This window comes from Bombina bombina, unplaced genomic scaffold (genome assembly GCF_027579735.1).
Source record: "Bombina bombina isolate aBomBom1 unplaced genomic scaffold, aBomBom1.pri scaffold_585, whole genome shotgun sequence".
NCBI lineage: Eukaryota > Metazoa > Chordata > Amphibia > Anura > Bombinatoridae > Bombina > Bombina bombina.
Window position 1 is genome coordinate 17,543 of NW_026511607.1, and position 22,042 is coordinate 39,584.

The window sequence follows — 22,042 nt, forward strand, 5'->3', positions numbered from 1 at the left end:
TTGAGTGTTGCTGCACTGAAGATACAGCGACACAGTTAGAGCATAGGTGATAGTGAAGCACAGTTAGTCTAGATGTACGGTGCACAACTGGAACAGAATTAGGGTTGTTATAAAAATAAAGTGCCATATACAGGTGAATTTGGTGGTAAATTGAGCATTTATTGATTCAATATTGACATCCAGGTAATTCAGCTTAAGCCTAGGACAGCAAGGGCTGATGAATAAGATGTCTATTTAGCAAGAAACTAAGCTGTAAATTGTAGATCACCATGTATAGCAAATTAGGTATCTTGTGATACATACATGGGCAAAATTTCACATACACAGTAAGAAGTTATGGGAGAAGCTTGCCCTTATATTATGACAATGTCCAGGCAGTACACTTTGAGCCCAGAGCACTAAAAGTTAGTGATTGTAATGGAGATTGAGAAATGATCCCAATTATTAAGGCTGTTGAATCTCTTCAGGCTGTAAGGGTTAGGCAGGTTTGAATTATAGGCTATCTAACAGCCCCTTTATTGTCCCGCTAAGTTGGTGTGTCTTTTGGCATTAAGCCAGTCCCATGATCAGCTGTATCGTGTATGTGCTGTTCCGGAGAGGAGCCCCGACCCTCCGGAACAGAGTGTGCTGTGGGTTACCTAAGCAATTATAACCAGCCAGGTCTCTTCTTGATCAGAGCTGGATTGACTGACCTGGCGAGGTGCCTGCGTGCTGAGAGTCCTTTCGTCTGTCACTCTCTGTGTCGGATCGCAGATCTCCCTGTCGCTTTTCTCTTCAGGGTTAAGAGGCGCCTTCTTCCGTAGTTAATTTATTTAATGATAGTGTAGTGTTAGGTTTAATTGTAACTTAGGTTAGGATTTATTTTACAGGTAATTTTGTAATTATTTTAACTAGGTAGCTATTAAACAGTAAATATCTATTTAATAGCTATTGTACCTAGTTAAAATAAATACAAAGTTGCCTGTACAATAAATATATATGCTAAAATAGCTACAATGTAACTATTAGTTATATTGCAGCTATATTAGGGTTTATTTTACAGGTAAGTCTTTAGTTTTATATAGGATTCATTTATTTAGTAAATTTAATGATAGTGTAGTGTTAGGTGTAATTGTAACTTAGGTTATGATTTATTTTACAGGTAAATTTGTATTTATTTTAGCTAGGTAGTTATTAAATAGTTATTAACTATTTAATAGCTATTGTACCTAGTTAAAATAAATACAAAGTTGCCTGTAAAATAAATATAAATCCTAAAATAGCTACAATGTAACTATTAGTTATATTGAAGCTATATTAATAGCTAGTAGGGGGCTTAGATTATGTGTAATTAGTTTAAAATTATTGTAATATTTTATTATTTTTTGTAATTTAGTGTTTGTTTGTATTTTGGTACTTGTATGATGGATGGAAGACCTCTTCTTGCCCCGCTTGGATGAAGACTTCTGCCGGTCTGGATGTCCTCTTCTGCCCCATCGGATGAAGACTTCGGCCCGGCTGGGTGAACACGACTCAAGGTAGGGAGATCTTCAGGGGGGTAGTGTTAGGTTTATTTAAGGGGGGTTTGGGTTAGAGTAGGGGTATGTGGGTGGTGGGTTGTAATGTGGGGGGGGGATTGTGTTTTTTTTTTTACAGGCAAAAGAGCTGTTTTCTTTGGGGCATGCCCCGCAAAGGGCCCTGTTCAGGGCTGGTAAGGTAATAGAGCTGTTAACTTTTGTAATTTAGTATAGGGTAGGGCATTTTTTTTATTTTGGGGGGCTTTGTTATTTTATTAGGGGGCTTAGATTAGGTGTAATTAGTTTAAAATTCTTGTAATATTTTTTTATTTTTTGTAATTTAGTGTTTGTTTTTTTTTGTAATTTAGTGGGGGGGTTTTGTACTTTAGTTTATTTAATTGTAGATAATTGTAGGTACTTGTAGTTAATTTATTTAATGACAGTGTAGTGTTAGGTTTAATTGTAACTTAGGTTAGGATTTATTTTACAGGTAATTTTGTAATTATTTTAACTAGGTAGCTATTAAATAGTCAATATCTATTTAATAGCTATTGTACCTAGTTAAAATAAATACAAAGTTGCCTGTAAAATAAATATAAATGCTAAAATAGCTACAATGTAACTATTAGTTATATTGCAGCTATATTAGGGTTTATTTTACAGGTAAGTCTTTAGTTTTATATAGGATTCATTTATTTAGTTAATTTAATGATAGTGTAGTGTTAGGTGTAATTGTAACTTAGGTTAGGATTTATTTTACAGGTAAATTTGTATTTATTTTAGCTAGGTAGTTATTAAATAGTTATTAACTATTTAATAACTATTGTACCTAGTTAAAATAAATACAAAGTTGCCTGTAAAATAAAAATAAATGCTAAAATAGCTACAATGTAACTATTAGTTATATTGCAGCTATCTTAGGGTTTATTTTACAGGTAAGTCTTTAGTTTTAAATAGGATTCATTTATTTAACTATAGTAAACTTATTTCGTTTTATTTAAATTATATTTAAGTTAGGGGGTGTTAGGGTTAGATTTAGTTTAGGGGTTAATAACTTTATTATAGTAGCGGCGACGATGGGGGCGGGAGATTAGGGGTTAATAATTGTAGGTAGGTGGCGGCGATGTTAGGGAGGGCAGATTAGGGGTTAATAAAATGTATTATAGTGTTTGCGAGGCGGGAGTGCGGCGGTTTAGGGGTTAATACATTTATTATAGTGGCGGCGATTTGCGGTCGGCAGATTAGGGGTTAATACTTGTAGTTAGATTGCGGCGACGTTGGGGGAGGCAGATTAGATGTTAATAACTATAATGTAGGGGTCGGCGGTGTTAGGGACAGCAGATTAGGGGTTAATAGTTATAATGTAGGCGGCAGCGATATCGGGTCGGCAGATTAGGGGTTAATACTTGTAGTTAGATTGCGGCGACGTTGGGGGAGGCAGATTAGGGGTTAATAACTATAATGTAGGGGTCGGCGGTGTTAGGGACAGCAGATTAGGGGTTAATAGCTATAATGTAGGCGGCGATATCGGGTCGGCAGATTAGGGGTTAATACTTGTAGTTAGATTGCGGCGACGTTGGGGGAGGCAGATTAGGGGTTAATAACTATAATGTAGGGGTCGGCGGTGTTAGGGACAGCAGATTAGGGGTTAATAGCTATAATGTAGGCGGCGGCGATATCCGATCGGCAGATTAGGGGTTAAATAATGTTATTATAGGGTTTGCGATGTGGGGGGGGCCTCGGTTTAGTGGTTCATAGGTAGTTTATGGGTGTTAGTGACTTAGTGTACTAAATGGGTGTTAGTGTACTAAAAACATACTGAATTTCGGAACGGAATAGAACCGAATTCAGCCGAATCCGAATAAATCCGAAACGAATTTATTCGGATCCGAATAAATCCGAAACGAATTTATTCAAATTTTGCCGAATCAGATTCGATCCGAAACGAAATTCGAAAAGTCCGAATCGATCCGAACCGAAAACAAACCGAATTTTTTAGCGGTGCACATGTCTAGTAATGGCACTTTCAGTTGACCAGATATCATCTAGTAGGGCAGAAATTTCACAAACTAACTTGTGGCAAAGGTGGATTTAGTGCTATGTTTAAAATCAGTGAGCTCTTCAGTACGACCTATTGTACTGATAATATTGGTCTATGTGAATTTCATGGTATGTGCTGGATTGTACACACCTTTTAGCAATTGATGTGACGGAAACACTTGCACTTAAAAATTAGTTAGGGGTGTCCACATACTTTTTGCCTTATAGAGTAAAAGACTGGGAGCAATAGGAAAACAGAAAAAAATAAATTTATGCTTACCTGATAAATTAATTTCCTTCTTGGCAGTGAGTCCATGAGAACATTCATAACCTATGGGAATTACTAAATCTGGCCACCAGGAGGCGGCAAAGACACCCCAAACAAAGCCATATCCCTCTCACTTCCCCTACCCTAGTTCAAGCCGAGGATAAGGAAAAGTGAAGAGTGATAGAAGGGGTACAGTGGTGCCATTGATTGAGGAAATTAATTTATCAGTTAAGCATACATTTTATTTTCCTTCTATTGGTAGTGAGAGTCCACGAGAACATTCATGTCCTATGGGAAACCAATACCCAAGCTGTGTAGTTCACAAATGTTCGGGGGGGAAAGGTAGGAAAGGCTGTCCTAGTCGCTAGGCACCACTGCAGTACCCTTTTCTCAAGACACCTCTGCTGTAGCAAAAACATCATATTTATAGAACTTCATGAAAGAATGCAATGAAGACCAAGTTGCAGCCTTGCAAATCTGTTCAACTTAGGATTCATTCTTGAAGGCCCAAAAATTAGATACTGCACGAGTAGAATGCACTGAGATTTGAGAAGGGGCCTCCTGACCCGCCTCATTGTAAGCCATGTGAATCAGACTTTGCAACCAAAGGGAAAGAGAAATGGTTTAGCCCTTCTGCCCCTTAAACTTACCAGTGTACAGAGTTATGGAATTCCTTAGTAGCGTGAAGATAGAACTTCAACGCTCTGCTCACATCCAAGGTATGTAACAATATTTCCTTGAAGGATAACTGATTAGGACAAAGCAAGGGAACCACAATCTCCTGGTTGATGTTGTGAGTATTAACCTAGTTGAGTCCTCAACATAACTTTACCCTGATGTATCACTAGGTATGGAGGATCACACATTAAAGACGAAAGCTCTGACACTCTGCGAGCAGAGGAAATAGCCAACAAGTAAACCACTTTCCAAGAGAGTAACTTAATATCAACAGCATGCAGAGGCTCAAACAGAGCCCTCTGAACAACCTTTACAACTAAATTGAGGCTCCATGGAGGAACAACAGGTTTGAAAACGATATTCTGACCAAGGAGGAGCAGACAACATGCTCATAAAGGTCTGCGTACTAAGTCCTGCGTGGCCACACAGGGGCTATCAGAATAATTGGTATTCTCTCCTGCTTGATCTGAGCGACCATTCGCGGCAGGAGAATAATCTGTGAAAACAGATACACCAGGTTGAAATTCCATGGGAGTGCTATAGTGTCCACTAGCTCCCTGGACCTCGATCCGTATCTTGGGAGCTTGGCATTGAAGCGGGAAGCCATCAGATCTATCTTGGGAGCACCCCATCTGCGAGTGATCTCCAGAATCACCTCCTGATTTAGGGACCACTCCCCTGAGTGGAGAGTCTGCCTGCTCAGGAAATCTGCTTCCCAATTCTCCACACATGGAATGTGGATAGCTGTAATCTGACAATGTCTTTCTGCCCACAGCAGGATTCGAGACACCTACTGCATCACCAGAGAGCTCCGTGTGCCACCCTGATGATTGATGTAGGCCAGACGGAACCAAGTTGAGGCCAAGCTAGAAACGCATTTTATATAGCTCTCAACTAGAGAATGTTGATCAGAAGAGACCAGGTTCCTTGGGCTCTCAGAGAACCCCACACCACACCCCAGCCGGAAAGGCTTGCTTCTGTGGTGATATTCTTCCAAGTAGGGCGACATAAACATGTCCCTAGGAGAACTGGAGTTGGGGACTGTCACCAAGTGAGACTCCCTCTCGTCTGAGCTATCAGACAGATGACCTGTGATAGATCTGAATTATCTCCATTCCATTGTCTGAGCATACACAACTGTAGTGGTCTCAGGTGAAAGCGAGTAAATGGTATAGCATCCGAAGCCACAACCATAAGACCTACCAAAGTATAAGCATTGGAATGAAGCAGGCGACATGCTGTCTCAATCTTCTCTGTGCGCTGATCTGTGAGGTAGATGCACATGCACATACTTACAGAGTCTATGATCGTTCCCAGAAAATTTACCCTTGGAGCCGGCACAAGGGAACTCTTTTCGAAATTAACCTTCCAGCCATGCACCCGAAGACACGAGAGTAACCTCTCTGTGTGGCCCTGAGCCACTGGCAAGGATGGAGCCTGAGCCAGAATGTCATCCAGGTAAGGAGCTACTGCAATACCCTGCAGACGAACCACAGCCAGCAGAGCTCCCAGCACTTGGGGTGCAATAGCCAGACCAAAAGGAAGCGCAACAAACTGGTAGTGCTTGTCTAGGAAAGCAAACCACAGAAAACGGTAGAGATCTCTGTGGATCGGAATGTGGAAGTACGCATCCATCAGGTCTGTTGTAGTCATAAACTGACCCTCCTGGACCAGAGAGAGGATGGATCTTATTGTTTCCATCTTGAAGGTGGGAACCCTTACAAACCTGTTGAGACCCTTAAGGTCTAGAATGGGTCCGAACATGCCCTCTTTCTTGGGGACCACAAATATATTGGAGTAGAACCCCTTTACTGGCTATGAGGTCCTCCACACAGTGTAGTGCCCATCTCTTTACTGTGGGACAGGACTAAAAGCTTATTCTGTATCCTTGACAAACAATGTACAGAACTCAAGGGTCCTGGACGGACTGAGCCCTGTTCCTCTGAAAGAGATAGGCTGCCCCCACACGACCTGGTCCCAGGTAGGGGGCAATCCCATCATGCTGACTTATTGTCCTGGGAAGGCTTTTGGACTGTTTGCTCTTATTCTTATGCGGATAATTTGAGGGATGGCATCCCTGATAAAGGCATTCACTAACCTTAGGGACTGAATATGTTCCTGGATCTCCTCTATAGGAGTTTCTATAGTAAACAGATGCGCTAAAGATTCCCACCAGAACTTAGAGGCCCCTGCCTGTAATGCTCGTGGGATATTCCTCTATCATACCAAACTCGTCCAGAAGTCTTCTTATCCCGGCGTCAAGTGGAGTGATAGGAAATATCCCAGAGCAGAGAAAGCTTGTAAAATGAGATAAGCAGTACTCACAGTAGGCAGGGCAGTCCTTAGCAGCAATAGAAAGGAAATCCGGCAGAATAGCAGTTCAGGGGTAGACCAATAGAAGGACCAGGAACAGGCAGGAGTCAGCAACAAAGGGAAATCCAACAGTAAAGGGGTAAGACAGGCAGAGTGGTCAGACAAGGAGAGTTCGGCAACAGTATATCAATCCAGCAGTTTAGGGGTAAGACAGGCAGAGTGGTCAGACAAGGAGAGTTCGGCAACAGTATATCAATCCAGCAGTTTAGGGGTTAACCGGTAGAGTGGTCAGAGAAGCAGAGTTCAGCAGCAGTATATCAATCCAACAGTTTAGGGGTTAACAGGCAGAGTGGTCAAACAAGCAGAGGTCAGCAACAAAATTACAGTCCAGTAACTAAGTACACAGCATCCAGGAGGACGAAAAACAACACCTATACTTGGGCAATGTAAGTAGAGAACAGAGGTACTTACATAGCCCCAGGTTCGCGCCAAGGAACAGTTCCAGGAGGCTCAGAGGGTTGACGTTGCAGCAAGTGTGCCCAGAGCACCGCTGCGTCCCTAGCAACCACCCCAGCAACCGGAAAGAGCCGACTGAGTCCGTGGCAACGGCCACAGGAAAGGAAGTGGATCGGAGCGGCGTGACACTGCCACCGCGGCTATTCAGACCGCCAGTTGAAACAGAGAATCGACTGCATGTACACCCTTCTTAGGTATCCCTTAATTTTTCTATCTAGAAGATCCTTAAAGGAAGTGTATCCTCAAGCGGAATAGTGGTGATCTTAGCCAACATGGATATGGCGCCATCAACCTTAGGAAAACTATTCCACACCTCCGTGTGAGAAGGGGGAAAAGGAAATAATTTCCTATAAGAAGCTGAAGGGGTAAAGGAAGCCCGTTTTTTTCCATTCCTTGAAGATGATCTCCGCTATGATAGGGGGTACGGGAAATACCTCCAGGGCCCTGGGTCTTAACACCGATTCAAGTTTCTGAACCCGATCCTCCTCGGGCGGCTTTGCCTTATGGAAACCCCAGGGTAGATAGAACTCTCTTAAGCAGGAGCCTGAGCTGCTTCACTTTAAATCTGATTGTACCCTCCTTAGTGTCCTCTACATCAGAAGGGTCAGAGGAAGGAAGCTCTCCTTTAGAGCTGGCTAAGAGTTCGTCTTCAGAAGGCTGCCTATAACTGTCTATTATGGCCTCCGCCAAAGTATTTGGGCTACGTACAGGAGAACAATCTTTAACTTTTCTTTTTCCTGCTACCTGTGTAGATCAGGGCAGCAGACATCAGCCTATATACGGGTCGTGAGATTGTTGGGTAAAAAGCCTACCTCAGCCAGGGTCGTACCGCTATTTTCACTGTTTTGGGGCGAATGCGGTCGCATTCATGGGCTGTTGCACAGAGAGATCCGCATCAGCTGAATTTTGAGAAGCTGCACTAGGGCCCGTTGGAGACAGGCAAAGTGGGAAATCCTCAGCCGGCTGTCTGTTTGGGTCTCCTGAATGAGGTCAGGATGTATGTTAGGCAACAATTGCATAATTGTGCCGGAGGGCACACTGGAGCTAAGTTGCAAAACATACATTTATTATTATCAATAGAATGTACTGAGGAAGATTCCTCCAGACTCTCTATTAATATAGAGTCATACATGATATTGTGATGTGTAATGACAAATGTGGGAACAATCGTCAGCCTCACAGCAGGGTATCCCTGGCTCCCAAAGCACAAATCAACTGTCCCCTATAAGCCATTACTTAGGGTGTTTTACCACCCTCTGATCTGGCTGTGCTGCTTACCGCTCTCCCACAGGTCTGTGGCGTGAAAGCACTGTCTACGACGGTAATCTGCATCTCCGCCCACCACCAAGGCCTATATCGACAAAAGGCATGTGAACTGTAGTAGTGATAAAAGCCCACAACCTGTATTGAGCGACCGGAGCACCTGTATCAATTTCTAGTGTGATTTTATCACAAAACATTCTGTGAGACATATGTCTAGGTGTTATGAAGTCCATACACTAGGACTAAAATACTTCTCTGTGTCCTCTCAGCCACATAAACAAACTTATACTCAGCTGGATCCCGGGTACACCAGTCTGCTTATAACAGGTCAGCTCCTAATGCAAAGGGGACCTGAATGTTCACAGTACACCTATTATAGACACAGGGACACAACCTTACTCCTCTCTATGAGCCAAGTTGCCATGAGAGAGGGGACAACTTACCCGTGATAAGTCTGTAATTTAGTGTGAGTCACACCAATTTATCAGACAAGGGATTTAGGATAAAAACTGGAAAGGCGTGGGAGTCCCAGCGCCAACCAGTATGGATATACCAAAACTCTGTTGAGATGTATATGGCTATATCATCCCCGGCTCTCAATGAAAGCGATTCCATGTTAAAACTTCCTTCTTTACAGAGCACTGCTCTCTGCCTACCTCCATGATATGAGACAAAGAACCACAGAGAGGGTAGGAGAAGTGAGAGAAATATTTATGGCTTTGTTTGGTGCGACTTTGCCTCCTCCTGGTGGCCAGGTCGAGTAATTACCATAGGTTATGAATGTTCTCTTGGACTCTCACTGCCAAAAGAAGGAAAAAAGAAATGAGAACAGAAATATAAATGCATGATACAAGCTCTTAAAATAGTTAGATGGTAGAGAAGTGGGACTACACTCAGTACTTCTTTACTTGGCTAGATCTGCTAAATGGTTCTGTAAGATATGTGATTGTTAGGTACTAATGAGAGGAGTGATCTTATAGCAAGGGTTCTGTTTATTTATATAAACATATTAAATATGAAAATAATGACCCTTGGGGACTAGTCTTCTTAATAGTGATGCAGTCAACTAAACATGGACCTAAAACACATATCCTTTGTACATTGTAGTCAAAATGGCTACAAACAGTGTATATGTTAAAGTAAAAAAACAAAAACAAAAAAAACCACGTTATTGGGTATTCATGGCTACCTATGTTAAATTGGCACAAGGGGTTAAACATTAACATCTATTAAACTAAAACATGGTCTTCATGCTTCTTCCAGTGGTCTTGGATGTAGCAATGGCTTATCATATAATCATAGATCCTGATATTAGAATTTTTTTAATATTTATTTTTAAAAAAATCCCAAATCCTAATGAGCAGTGCAACAATTTCCAAATTTGACTGAAATCTCATATTAGGAAAAATCAGGAATTTTTTGCAAAAAAAACTAATCATGTAACATAGAAACATAGATTTTGACAGAAGATAAGAACCATAAGCCCAGCAAGTCTGCCCAATATTTTCTGAAAGTATAAACTTATCTAGTTTGTAGGATAGCCTTATGCTTGTCCCAGGCATTCTTAATATCCTGTACAGTGTGTGTCATTACCACCTCTTGTGGAAGTTTATTCCATGAATTAATCACTCTTTCTGTAAAGAAGTGCTTTGGCAAATTACTCCTGAATATAATACCCTTAAGCTTGAGATCATGACCCCTTGTTCTTGAATTTTTCTTTTTATAAAAGATACAGCATCAGCTTTACTAAGCCCTTTACCCCTTCACGTCTTTAAGAGAAAAACTTGCCCAAATACCAAATAATTTTTAGCATTTTTTTTCACTCCATTTAAGAAATAGAGCCTTTTTTTTAATTTACCTGTCAAAACTATATATATATATATATATATATATATATATATATATATATATATATATGAGAGAGAGAGAGAGACATATATATATATATATATATATATATATAGAGCGAGACAGACAGATATATATATATATATATATATACACACACACACATACACGTTGTGCGGTACGATAGCCAAAGTACTGCACAACGTATACAGTATATACGTCCATATGGGTGAAGGGGTTAATATACTTGAAAGTTGCTATCATATCACCTATTTCCCTTCTCTCCTCTAAGCTATACATATTTAGGTAATTGAGCCTCTCCTGGTACGTTTTTTTAGACCATGTAGCATTTTAGTAGCCCTCCAAACAGTTTCCAGTTTGTTTATATCCTTCTGGAGATATGGCCTCCAGAACTGCACACAAAACTCAAGATGAGGCCTAACTAGTGATCTGTAAAGTGGCATAAGAACCATACTATTTCTGCTGCAAATACCTCTACCAATACATCCAAACATTTTACTGGCCTTACTTGTTGCAATACTACATTGTTTACTACATTTTAGATCCTCTGAAATAATTCCCAATTTCCGTTCCTCATTTGTAATAGTCAGTAAAAGTGTCATTGAGTCTGTAATTAACGTTTGGATTTTTCTTCCCTAAATGCATAATTTTACACTTTGCAGTGTTAAACTTTAGGTCCTCCAATTGTTGTTTATCACTTCTCATTTTGCCTACCCCCTGGAACATCTACTGAATCACAATTTTTTGTACTTTACTGTAGTTTTCCCTGTAGCCCTTTTGCGGATATCTCTGATAAATATTAAACAAATTTGATTAAACAAAACAGGCCGCATAACTGATCCCTGAGGAATACCACTAGTAACTGCCCCCTCTGCTGAATGTACTCCATTTACCAAGACACTCTGTTTTCTATCCTTAAGCCAGCATTCTACCCAGTTCACAATTTTTGAGTCTGGACCAAGAAGATATGGTACATCAACTACTCCACCCTGGTCTAATACTTTTCTTACATAATCAAATAAGTCAATTAGAGTAGTCTGACATGGCCTCCCTGAAGAAAAACAGAATTTATGTTTACCTGATAAATTTCTTTCTCCAACGGTGTGTCCGGTCCACGGCGTCATCCTTACTTGTGGGATATTCTCTTCCCCAACAGGAAATGGCAAAGAGCCCAGCAAAGCTGGTCACATGATCCCTCCTAGGCTCCGCCTACCCCAGTCATTCGACCGACGTTAAGGAGGAATATTTGCATAGGAGAAACCATATGGTACCGTGGTGACTGTAGTTAAAGAAAATAAAATATCAGACCTGATTAAAAAAACCAGGGCGGGCCGTGGACCGGACACACCGTTGGAGAAAGAAATTTATCAGGTAAACATAAATTCTGTTTTCTCCAACATAGGTGTGTCCGGTCCACGGCGTCATCCTTACTTGTGGGAACCAATACCAAAGCTTTAGGACACGGATGAAGGGAGGGAGCAAATCAGGTCACCTAAATGGAAGGCACCACGGCTTGCAAAACCTTTCTCCCAAAAATAGCCTCAGAAGAAGCAAAAGTATCAAACTTGTAAAATTTGGTAAAAGTGTGCAGTGAAGACCAAGTCGCTGCCCTACATATCTGATCAACAGAAGCCTCGTTCTTGAAGGCCCATGTGGAAGCCACAGCCCTAGTGGAATGAGCTGTGATTCTTTCGGGAGGCTGCCGTCCGGCAGTCTCGTAAGCCAATCTGATGATGCTTTTAATCCAAAAAGAGAGAGAGGTAGAAGTTGCTTTTTGACCTCTCCTTTTACCTGAATAAACAACAAACAAGGAAGATGTTTGTCTAAAGTCCTTTGTAGCATCTAAATAGAATTTTAGAGCGCGAACAACATCCAAATTGTGCAACAAACGTTCCTTCTTTGAAACTGGTTTTGGACACAGAGAAGGTACGATAATCTCCTGGTTAATGTTTTTGTTAGAAACAACTTTTGGAAGAAAACCAGGTTTAGTACGTAAAACCACCTTATCTGCATGGAACACCAGATAAGGAGGAGAACACTGCAGAGCAGATAATTCTGAGACTCTTCTAGCAGAAGAAATCGCAACTAAAAACAAAACTTTCCAAGATAATAACTTAATATCAACGGAATGTAAGGGTTCAAACGGAACCCCCTGAAGAACTGAAAGAACTAAATTGAGACTCCAAGGAGGAGTCAAAGGTTTGTAAACAGGCTTGATTCTAACCAGAGCCTGAACAAAGACTTGAACATCTGGCACAGCTGCCAGCTTTTTGTGAAGTAATACCGACAAGGCAGAAATCTGTCCCTTCAGGGAACTTGCAGATAATCCTTTTTCCAATCCTTCTTGAAGGAAGGATAGAATCCTAGGAATCTTAACCTTGTCCCAAGGGAATCCTTTAGATTCACACCAACAGATATATTTTTTCCAAATTTTGTGGTAAATCTTTCTAGTCACAGGATTTCTGGCCTGAACAAGAGTATCGATCACAGAATCTGAGAATCCTCGCTTCGATAAAATCAAGCGTTCAATCTCCAAGCAGTCAGCTGGAGTGAAACCAGATTCGGATGTTCGAACGGACCCTGAACAAGAAGGTCTCGTCTCAAAGGTTAAACACTAAAAAACTCTAAGCCATCTCCGTGGAGATGTTGCCTGTACAACGGCAAAGAGAATGACTGGGGTAGGCGGAGCCTAGGAGGGATCATGTGACCAGCTTTGCTGGGCTCTTTGCCATTTCCTGTTGGGGAAGAGAATATCCCACAAGTAAGGATGACGCCGTGGACCGGACACACCTATGTTGGAGAAAACCAGGCTGATTTTAGTCCTCTAAATTGTTTGTCATAATGTAAGTCTTTCTTGTAAGAGACTTTCCATTAATTTCACTACTACTAAAGTTTAACTAAATGGCCTGTGGTTACCAGATTCTTCCCTACTGCCCTTTTTATGAAGAAGTACTACATTTGCTATTCTCCAATCATCTGGAACAACGCCTGTCAATAGTGACAATTAATGGGCAGTTGGCACTGAACAAAGTTCCTTTAAAACCCTTGGATGAATATTATTAGGACCCACTAACTTTTTTACATTTATTTTTGATAATGCCAATAAAACTTCATCCTCTGTAAAAAGATTAGTGCTAAACCCATTTCCATTTTTTGTAGCATCCCTTAATATAGACATTCTATCTTCACAATCTTTTGTGAAAACAGAACTGAAGTAATAATTGAGACTGTCAGCAATTTGCTTATCTCCTTCTACTATTCTGCCATTAACTGTTTTCAGTTTTACTATTCCAACCTTAGTTTTTTTCCTTCCACTGATATATCTAAGGAAGGTTTTGTCCCCATGTTTTACTGACTGTGCTATCTTCTCTTCTGCATGAGCTCTAACCTTCCTAATTAACTGCTTAGTCTTTTTTTATTGGAGTCTCCATATTTGCATATCATCATTTGACTGTGTCTAATTTTATAAGCTATCTTTTTTATTATTATTATCATTGGTTATTTGTAGAGCGCCAACAGATTCTGCAGCGCTATAAACATAGGCGGAATACAAGGAAACATTTATAGGGATCAAACGGGTAGAGGGCCCTGTCAAGAGTCACACTGTTGTAGTCGGCTCTTAAGAAGGTGATCTACAAACAGCTGGGCTCTTAGGCTTACATGCTAAGGGGGTTCAAGAATATAGCAATTGAGGAAAGGAACTGGTATAAAGAAAGGTTAGTGTAGGTTGTATGCATCCCTGAACAGTAGAGTCTTTAGGGAGTGCTTGAAGCTTTCAAAACTAGGGGAGAATCTTGTGGAGCGAGGCAGAGAGTTCCACAAGATAGGAGCCAGTCTGGAGAAGTCCTGTAAACGGGAGTGTGAGTAACAAGAGGAGGAGAGTAGGAGGTCATGAGCAGAGCGAAGGGGACGGGAGGGAGAGTATCTGGAGACAAGGCCTAAGATATAGGGGGGGGGAGCAGTGCAGTTGACTGAGTGGGAATTTTGTGTTTAATCCTGGAGGCAAGAGGAAGCCAGTGAAGGGATTAGCAGATAGTTGCAGCAGATAAAGAGCGAAGTGTAAGGAAGATGAACCTAGGCAAAGGCATTCATTATGGATTGTAAAGGAGCTAGGCGGCAGCTGGGGAGACCAGAGAGGACAGAGATGCAGTAATCGAGGCGGGAAAGGATGAGTGGATTAAAATCTTAGCTGTGTCTTGTGTAAAGAAATGTCTAATTTTAGAGATGTTTTTAAGGTGGAAGCGGCAGGATTTAGCCAAGGACTGAATGTGAGGAGTGAAAGAAAGATCTAAGTCAAATGTGACTGCAAGACATCGAGCATGCGGGGTAGGGGAAATGATGGAGTTGTTGACAGTTAGAGAGATTGGGGGTGGAGATTTTGGAAGAAGGGGGGGGGGGGAAGAAATGAGGAGCTCAGTTTTGGAGAGATTTAGCTTGAGGTAGTGAGAGGACATCCAGGAAGAGATGTGAGAAAGACAGTGACACGGGTTAACAAGGAAGGAGATAGGTCTGGTGCAGAGAAGTAGACTTGGGTGTCATCGGCATACAAATAATGGAACCCCTGGGACTTTATTAGGAAACCTAATGGTGACGTGTAGATTGAGAAGAGCCGGGGACCGAGGACAGAGCATGTGCTACTTCTTTGGAAAACCATATTGGTTTTCACTTTAATTTTACAGACATGTCTAATACAGTGTGCGGTTGAATGTAAGCGTGCCTAGTTCAAATACACACATATAAATATTAATATTATTGATACAGGTATAACTGATTATACACATATAGGAGTAATATTGATATGACCACTTGGTTTGGAGATTTAGTTATTTATTCCAAATATGCTAACACAATTCAGAATGTAAAACTCAACCAAGAAAAACAATAAGACAGTAACATTTAAAAAAAAAAAATATTGACACCAGTACATAATCTTGCATGCATATAATATACTAAAAAGCAAAATCCTTTCAATACAGAAATTTCCCCCCCCCCAAATCTTGAAAACCAAGAGGCGGAATGGCTGCTAGTAGCTGCCAAGTTACAGCTATCTGGACTACATATGGCTTTAAACCAATATGGAAAAATGACCACTAGATGTCACTAATTAGACTATTTTCATGGGGGGAATTAGTGAAGTGTAAAACGCAGGCTACACAGTAAGAAAATAGCAGTCTGCTGGTGTTTGGACATTGTTTTACATCATAGTCTAAGTACAAACAAAGAAAAATATGTACCATATAAATGTGTCAATATTCTTTTTTTAATAATACACTCTACAACTGAAAAAAACAAAATGATAAGTCTCTCCAGCCAGTTTGTTACATTCTTGCACCAGAAGTGACTCGTTTGCCCTTCACTAGTGACTGGTGAACATAGAATTACTACAAGTTCATGAAGTCTTATCAATGAAGAATGACATTTAAAGCATTACCTCGACCACAAACAATTTCTGGTGCTTGATATTATGCATCTTTTAGAGGCAGAGCTAGGTCCTCTTTCAGATTTTTTTTCAGGATATAAGACACGGGTACAAATTAATAGAAATGTAGGTCAAATCTTTCCAGTGCTACTTATGAAATTAAAAAAAATGGTGTAATAGGAAATGTGTCATTGTGAGAAAACATTTCACCTTTCTAGTAAAGTCAGTAAGAATTTATTTTTATATGACTTTCTTTTTAAAGAATAAAGATATATGTTTACAGCTTAGATACTGACAGACACCAGATCAAAGATGACTGATTTAGCGCTGCTTTGTTGTTGATAAACTATATAAATTACCCCAATATCCTGCAGCTGTTTTTTTGATAGCTTGGACAAAACAAATATGCAACTAGAACATGCTGCAGCTATTAGCAATGCTCTCATCAAAAAAGAAATGTTATATTCAGAAAAAAGTCTGATGTGGCTTGTAGAAATGTGAATTTGTAGCAGCATTTCACAGGAAGGTGCTACAAGATGTCACAATAAATAGTGTTTGGTATTTAAAAAAAAAAAATAGAATTATGACTGCTGCTTTAATAGTCACACTGCCAGAAGGGCCTGCAATACACGGTGCCAGAAAGGGGCTCAAAATGTTGCATTGAGTGTTGGAATTCCTAGAAGTTTAGGAGTCTTGGCTACTTCGTCACTCTTCACCAGCTGGTAGATTGTCCTCAATCCTCCGGATGAACTTCATCCTGATTTCTGTAACACTGTCACCCTTAAGTGTGTCCTGAGCAAACTTCACATCCACCGCCATTTGCACCTAAGTAAGAATTTGCAGATGTCAATGAAAGGGAGGCATCTTGTAGGAGAAGAGATCACAGTTAATCTTACATGGACAACTTTGAAATGTGACAGAAAATATTCTACTGCTCAATTGAACTTAAAACTAAGTGCAACTGCATTTTCTTTTTATTGTGTATCTACCAATTATTCAATACTACTGTATTTAGTGGTCCTGTAATAGCTGAATGTACATTGTAAGAACATATCTAACCATTTTTCAGATATTTACAATTTTCTCTTTTTACTATTATAAGTAAATTGAAAGCAGTGTATTTGATTAGTATAGGGATGAGAATTTGTATAATAATCAAGGTTTAGCTCATACTTGGCCCTCACAGAAACACATCATCATAGTGGGCAAAACATTAACAACACACAAGACAATATACAATGAATAATTTCATTTAGATAAAAATGGTTTGTATTTTTTTGTACACGTCTATGAAAACAAGCACACATTAAAAAGGTTTTGAGCAGATACTACCCAACTTTCTTTCTGACAGCCTGTTTAACTGGTATACTCATACACTGTGGTGTATTTAGGTGTTGTGCTGCCCTAGGCACTCAAAATTCTGCTGCAACCCCCCCCCCCCAGGTTTTAATCTATTTTAGGCATAATATTCTTTGGTGTAACATCACTTTTTTTTTTTATGGCATTTTCAAAGTAAAAGAGGTGTGAGGAGGAAAGAAAAAGGAGGGGAGAAAGGAGGAAAGGTAGAGAGAGGATGGAGGCATTTGGGCTGAGTAAACCGTGGCAAATAAATTTGTGAGACAGATTTTATGTATACAGTCACTCCCTACAGATGGTCACCTTAAAGGGACAGTATACACCAATTTTTATCTAACTGCATGCAATAAACACTACTATAAACACTGTTGATGAGATTAGCCTGGGACACTGCATATGAAAATACCCATTATAAAAACGTAGTCTGAAGACTCTATACAACAGTATACATCTAAAACTTTGGGGCTTTGTTAGGAGTCATCCTGTATGAGAGTGCAGTCCCCTTCCGTGTTTTGTATATGTCTAGGGTGATTACATAAGCCTGTGCACCCTTCCCTTGTTCCCAGTTTGTTTGGATTTGAGAGCTTGCATTGTGTGGCTGTTTTAGGGTCCCAGGTATTGGAAAGGACCTTGACATGGTACCTGGGCTTGTTCCATTTGGCCAGATGCAGTAACTAACCTTTCAATTTTTGCTTTTAAATCTTAGCTGAGTGCTTGTGAGTGCTGGACTTTCTCTGTGTGTTGTATTAATTTGTTTTGTAATTTCCCTATGGTTCTTGCATCCAGACCTATCTGGGGTTAATTGCCTGAGACTCTGGGGACAGCACAGCTTCCTGTGAGTGCCAGTGAGCACCCAGGGCTGAGCATGTTGCAGGGTCATGGGATGTGAACCCGGTCCGGTATGAGAGTGCAGTCCCCTTACGTGTTTTGTGTATATATATATATATATATATATATATATATATATATACACACACACACACACACAAACACATACAGTGGATATAAAAAGTCTACACATCCCTGTTAAAATGGCAGGTTTCTGTGATGTAAAAAAATGAGACAAAGATAAATAATTTCAGAACTTTTTCCACCTTTAATGTGACCTATAAACTGTACAACTCAATTGAAAAACAAACTGAAATATTTTAGGTGGAGGGAAGTAAAACTAAAATAATATGGTTGCATAAGTGTGCAAACCCGTAAACTAAGACTTTGTTGAAGCATCTTTCGATTTTATTACAGCACTCAGTCTTTTTGGGTATGAGTCTATCAGCATGGCACATCTTGACTTGGCAAGATTTGCCCACTCTTCTTTGCAAAAACACTCGAAATCTGTCAGATTACGAGGGCATCTCCTGTGCACAGCCCTCTTCAGATCACTGCACAGATTTATGATCGGATTCAGGCCTGGCCTCTGGCTGGGCCATTCCAAAACTTTAATCTTCTTCTGGTGAAGCCATTCCTTTGTTGATTTGGATGTATGCTTTGGGTCATTGTCATAATGAAAGATGAAGTTCCTTTTTATGTTTAGCTTTCTAGCAGTAGCCTGAAGGTTTTGTGCCAATACTGACTGGTATTTGGAACTGTTCATAATTCGATCGACCTTGACTAAGGCCCCAGTTCCAGCTGAGGAAAAAGAGCCCCAAAGCATGATGCTGCAACCACCATGCTTCGCTGTGGGTATGGTGTTCTTTTGGTGATGTGCAGTGTTGTTTTTGCGCCAAACATATCTTTTGGAAATATAGCCAAAAAGTTCAACCTTGATTTCATCAGATCATAACACCTTTTCACACATGCTTTTGGGAGACTTCAGATGTGTTTTTGCAAAATTTAGCCAGGCTTAGATGTTTTTCTTGGTAAGAAAAGGCTTCCATCATGCCACTCTAGCCCATAGCCCAGACATATGAAGAAGACGGGAGATTGTTGTCACATGTACCACACAGCCAGTACTTGCCAGATATTCCTGCAGCTCCTTTAATATTGCTGTAGACCTCTTGGCAGCCTCCCAGACCAGTTTTCTTCTCATCAATTTTGGAGGGACGTCCAGTTCTTGGTAATGTCACTGTTGCGCCATATTTTCTCCACTTGATGATGACTGTCTTCATTGTGTTCCATGGTATATCTAATGCCTTGGAAATTCTTTTGTACCCTTCTCCTGACTGATAACTTTTAACAATGAGATCCCTCTGATGCTTTGGGAGAAAAGGTTCTGAAATGATTTAGCTTTGTCTCATTTATTTACATCACAGAAACCTGACATTTTAACAGGGGTGTGAAGACTTTTTATATCCACTGTACATACATACATACACACATATACACAGTCGTATGCAAAAGTTTAGGCACCCCTGACAATTTCCATGATTTTCATTTATAAATAATTGGATGTTTGGATCAGCAATTTCATTTTGATCTATCAAATAACTGAGGGACACAGTAATATTTTAGTAGTGAGGTTTATTGGATAACAGAAAATGTGCAATATGCATCAAAACAAAATTAGACATGTGAATAAATTTGGGCACCCCAACAGAAATATTGCATCAATATTAAGTAGAGCCTCCTTTAGCAGAAATAACAGCCTCTATACGCTTCCTATAGCCTGTAATGAGTGTCTGGATTATGGATGAAGGTATTTTGGACCATTCCTCCTTGCAAAACATCTCCATTTCAGTTAAGTTTGATGGTGGCCGAGCATGGACAGCCCGCTTCAAATCACCCAACAGATTTTCAATGATATTCAGGTCTGGGGACTGGGATGGCCATTCCAGAACATTGTACTTGTTCCTCTGCATAAATGCCAGAGTAGATTTTGAGCAGTGTTTTGGGTCATTGTCTTGTTGAAATATCCAGCTCCGGCGTAACTTCAACTTTGTGACAGATTCCTCAACATTATTCTCAAGTATCTGCTGATATTGAGTGGAATCCATGCGACCCTCAACTTTAACAAGATTCCCAGTACTGGCACTGGCCACACAGCATGATGGAACATCCACCAAATTTTACTGTGGCTAGCAAGTGTTTGTCTTGGAACACTGTGTTCTTTTGCCGCCATGCATAACGCCCCTTGTTATGACCAAATAACTTGATCTTTGTTTCATCAGTCCACAGCACCTTCTTCCAAAATGAAGCTGGCTTGTCCAAATGTGCGTTTACATACCTCAAGCGACTATGTTTGTGGCGTGTGTGCAGAAAAGGCTTCTTCCGCATCACTCTCCCATACGCTGAATTGTTGAATGATGCACAGTGACAGCATCTGCAGCAAGATGATGTTGGAGGTGGTCTGTGGGCTGTTTTTGACCGTTCTAAGCATCCTTTGCCTTTCCGATATTTTACTTCTGGCCTTAACAAGAACTGTGCCTGTGGTCTTCCATTTCCTCACTATGTTCCTCAGAGTGTACACTGACAGCTTAAATCTCTGCAATAGCTTTTGTAGCCTTCCCCTAAACCATAAATGTTGAACAATCTTTGTTTTCAGGTCATTTGAGAGCTGTTTTGAGGCCCCCATGTTGCCACTCTTCAGAGGAGAGTCAAAGAGAACAGCAGCTTGCAATTGGCCACCTTAAATACTTTTTCTCATGATTGGATGCACCTGTCTATGAAGTTCAAGGCTTAATGGGCTCACCAAACCAATTGTGTGTTCCAATTAATCAGTGCTAGGTAGTTACAGGTATTCAAATCAACAAAATGACAAGGGTGCCCAAATGTATGCATCTGTCTAATTTTGTTTTGATGCATATTGCACATTTTCTGTTAATCCAATAAACCTAATTTCACTACTGAAATATTACTGTGTCCGTCAGTGATTTGATAGATCAAAATGAAATTGCTGATCCAAACACCCAATTATTTATAAAAGAAAATCATGGAAATTGTCAGGGGAGCCTAAACTTTTGCATATGACTGTATGTATATATATATATATATATATATATATATATATATATATATATATATATATATATATACACACATACATACATACACACATACATATACACACATATACAAAATATGGGAAAAATGAAAATAGGGATGTTTGACCCTAAAAGAAAAATCACGATTTTCTTATATATGACTATACCACCTTAATTTTTCAATAAAAATGTATTTAACACTACAGAATCTCAATGTCCAATACACTCTCGGAGCATAAAAAAACACAATTTATGCTTACCTGATAAATGTATTTCTCTTGTGGTGTATCCAGTCCACGGATCATCCATTACTTGTGGGATATTCTCCTTCCCAACAGGAAGTTGCAAGAGGAAACCCATAGCAGAGCTGTTATATAGTTCCTCCCCTAACTGCCATATCCAGTCATTCGACCGAAACAAGCCGAGAAAGGAGAAACCATAGGGTGCAGTGGTGACTGTAGTTTAATCTAAAATTTTGACCTGCCTTAAAATGACAGATCGGGTCGTGGACTGGATACACCACAAGAGAAATAAATTTATCAGGTAAGCATAAATTGTGTTTTCTCTTGTAAGGTGTATCCAGTCCATGGATCATCCATTACTTGTGGGATACCAATACCAAAGCTAAAGTACACGGATGAATGGAGGGACAAGGCAGGTACTTAAACGGAAGGTACCACTGCCTGTAAAACCTTTCTCCCAAAAATAGCCTCTGAAGAAGCAAAAGTATCAAATTTGTAGAATTTTGAAAAAGTATGAAGCGAAGACCAAGTCGCCGCCTTGCAAATCTCTTCAACAGAAGCCTCATTTTTAAAGGCCCAAGTGGAAGCCACAGCTCTAGTAGAATGAGCTGTAATCCTTTCAGGAGGCTGCTGCCCAGCAGTCTCATAGGCTAAGCGGATTA

The 22,042-nt window shown here is 40.2% G+C and overlaps 1 protein-coding gene across 1 annotated transcript in view; it reads right to left on the bottom strand.

Annotated features, from left to right (window-relative positions):
* Positions 1–15,253: 15,253 nt before the first annotated feature.
* LOC128643820 (trafficking protein particle complex subunit 3) overlaps positions 15,254–22,042 on the bottom strand; it is a 68,266-nt gene continuing 61,477 nt past the window's right edge. Inside the window, exon 5 of the mRNA XM_053696639.1 lies at positions 15,254–16,687. Within this exon, the coding sequence (XP_053552614.1) occupies positions 16,568–16,687 (120 nt within the window). The 3' untranslated portion in view covers positions 15,254–16,567. The remainder of the gene's footprint in view (positions 16,688–22,042) is intronic.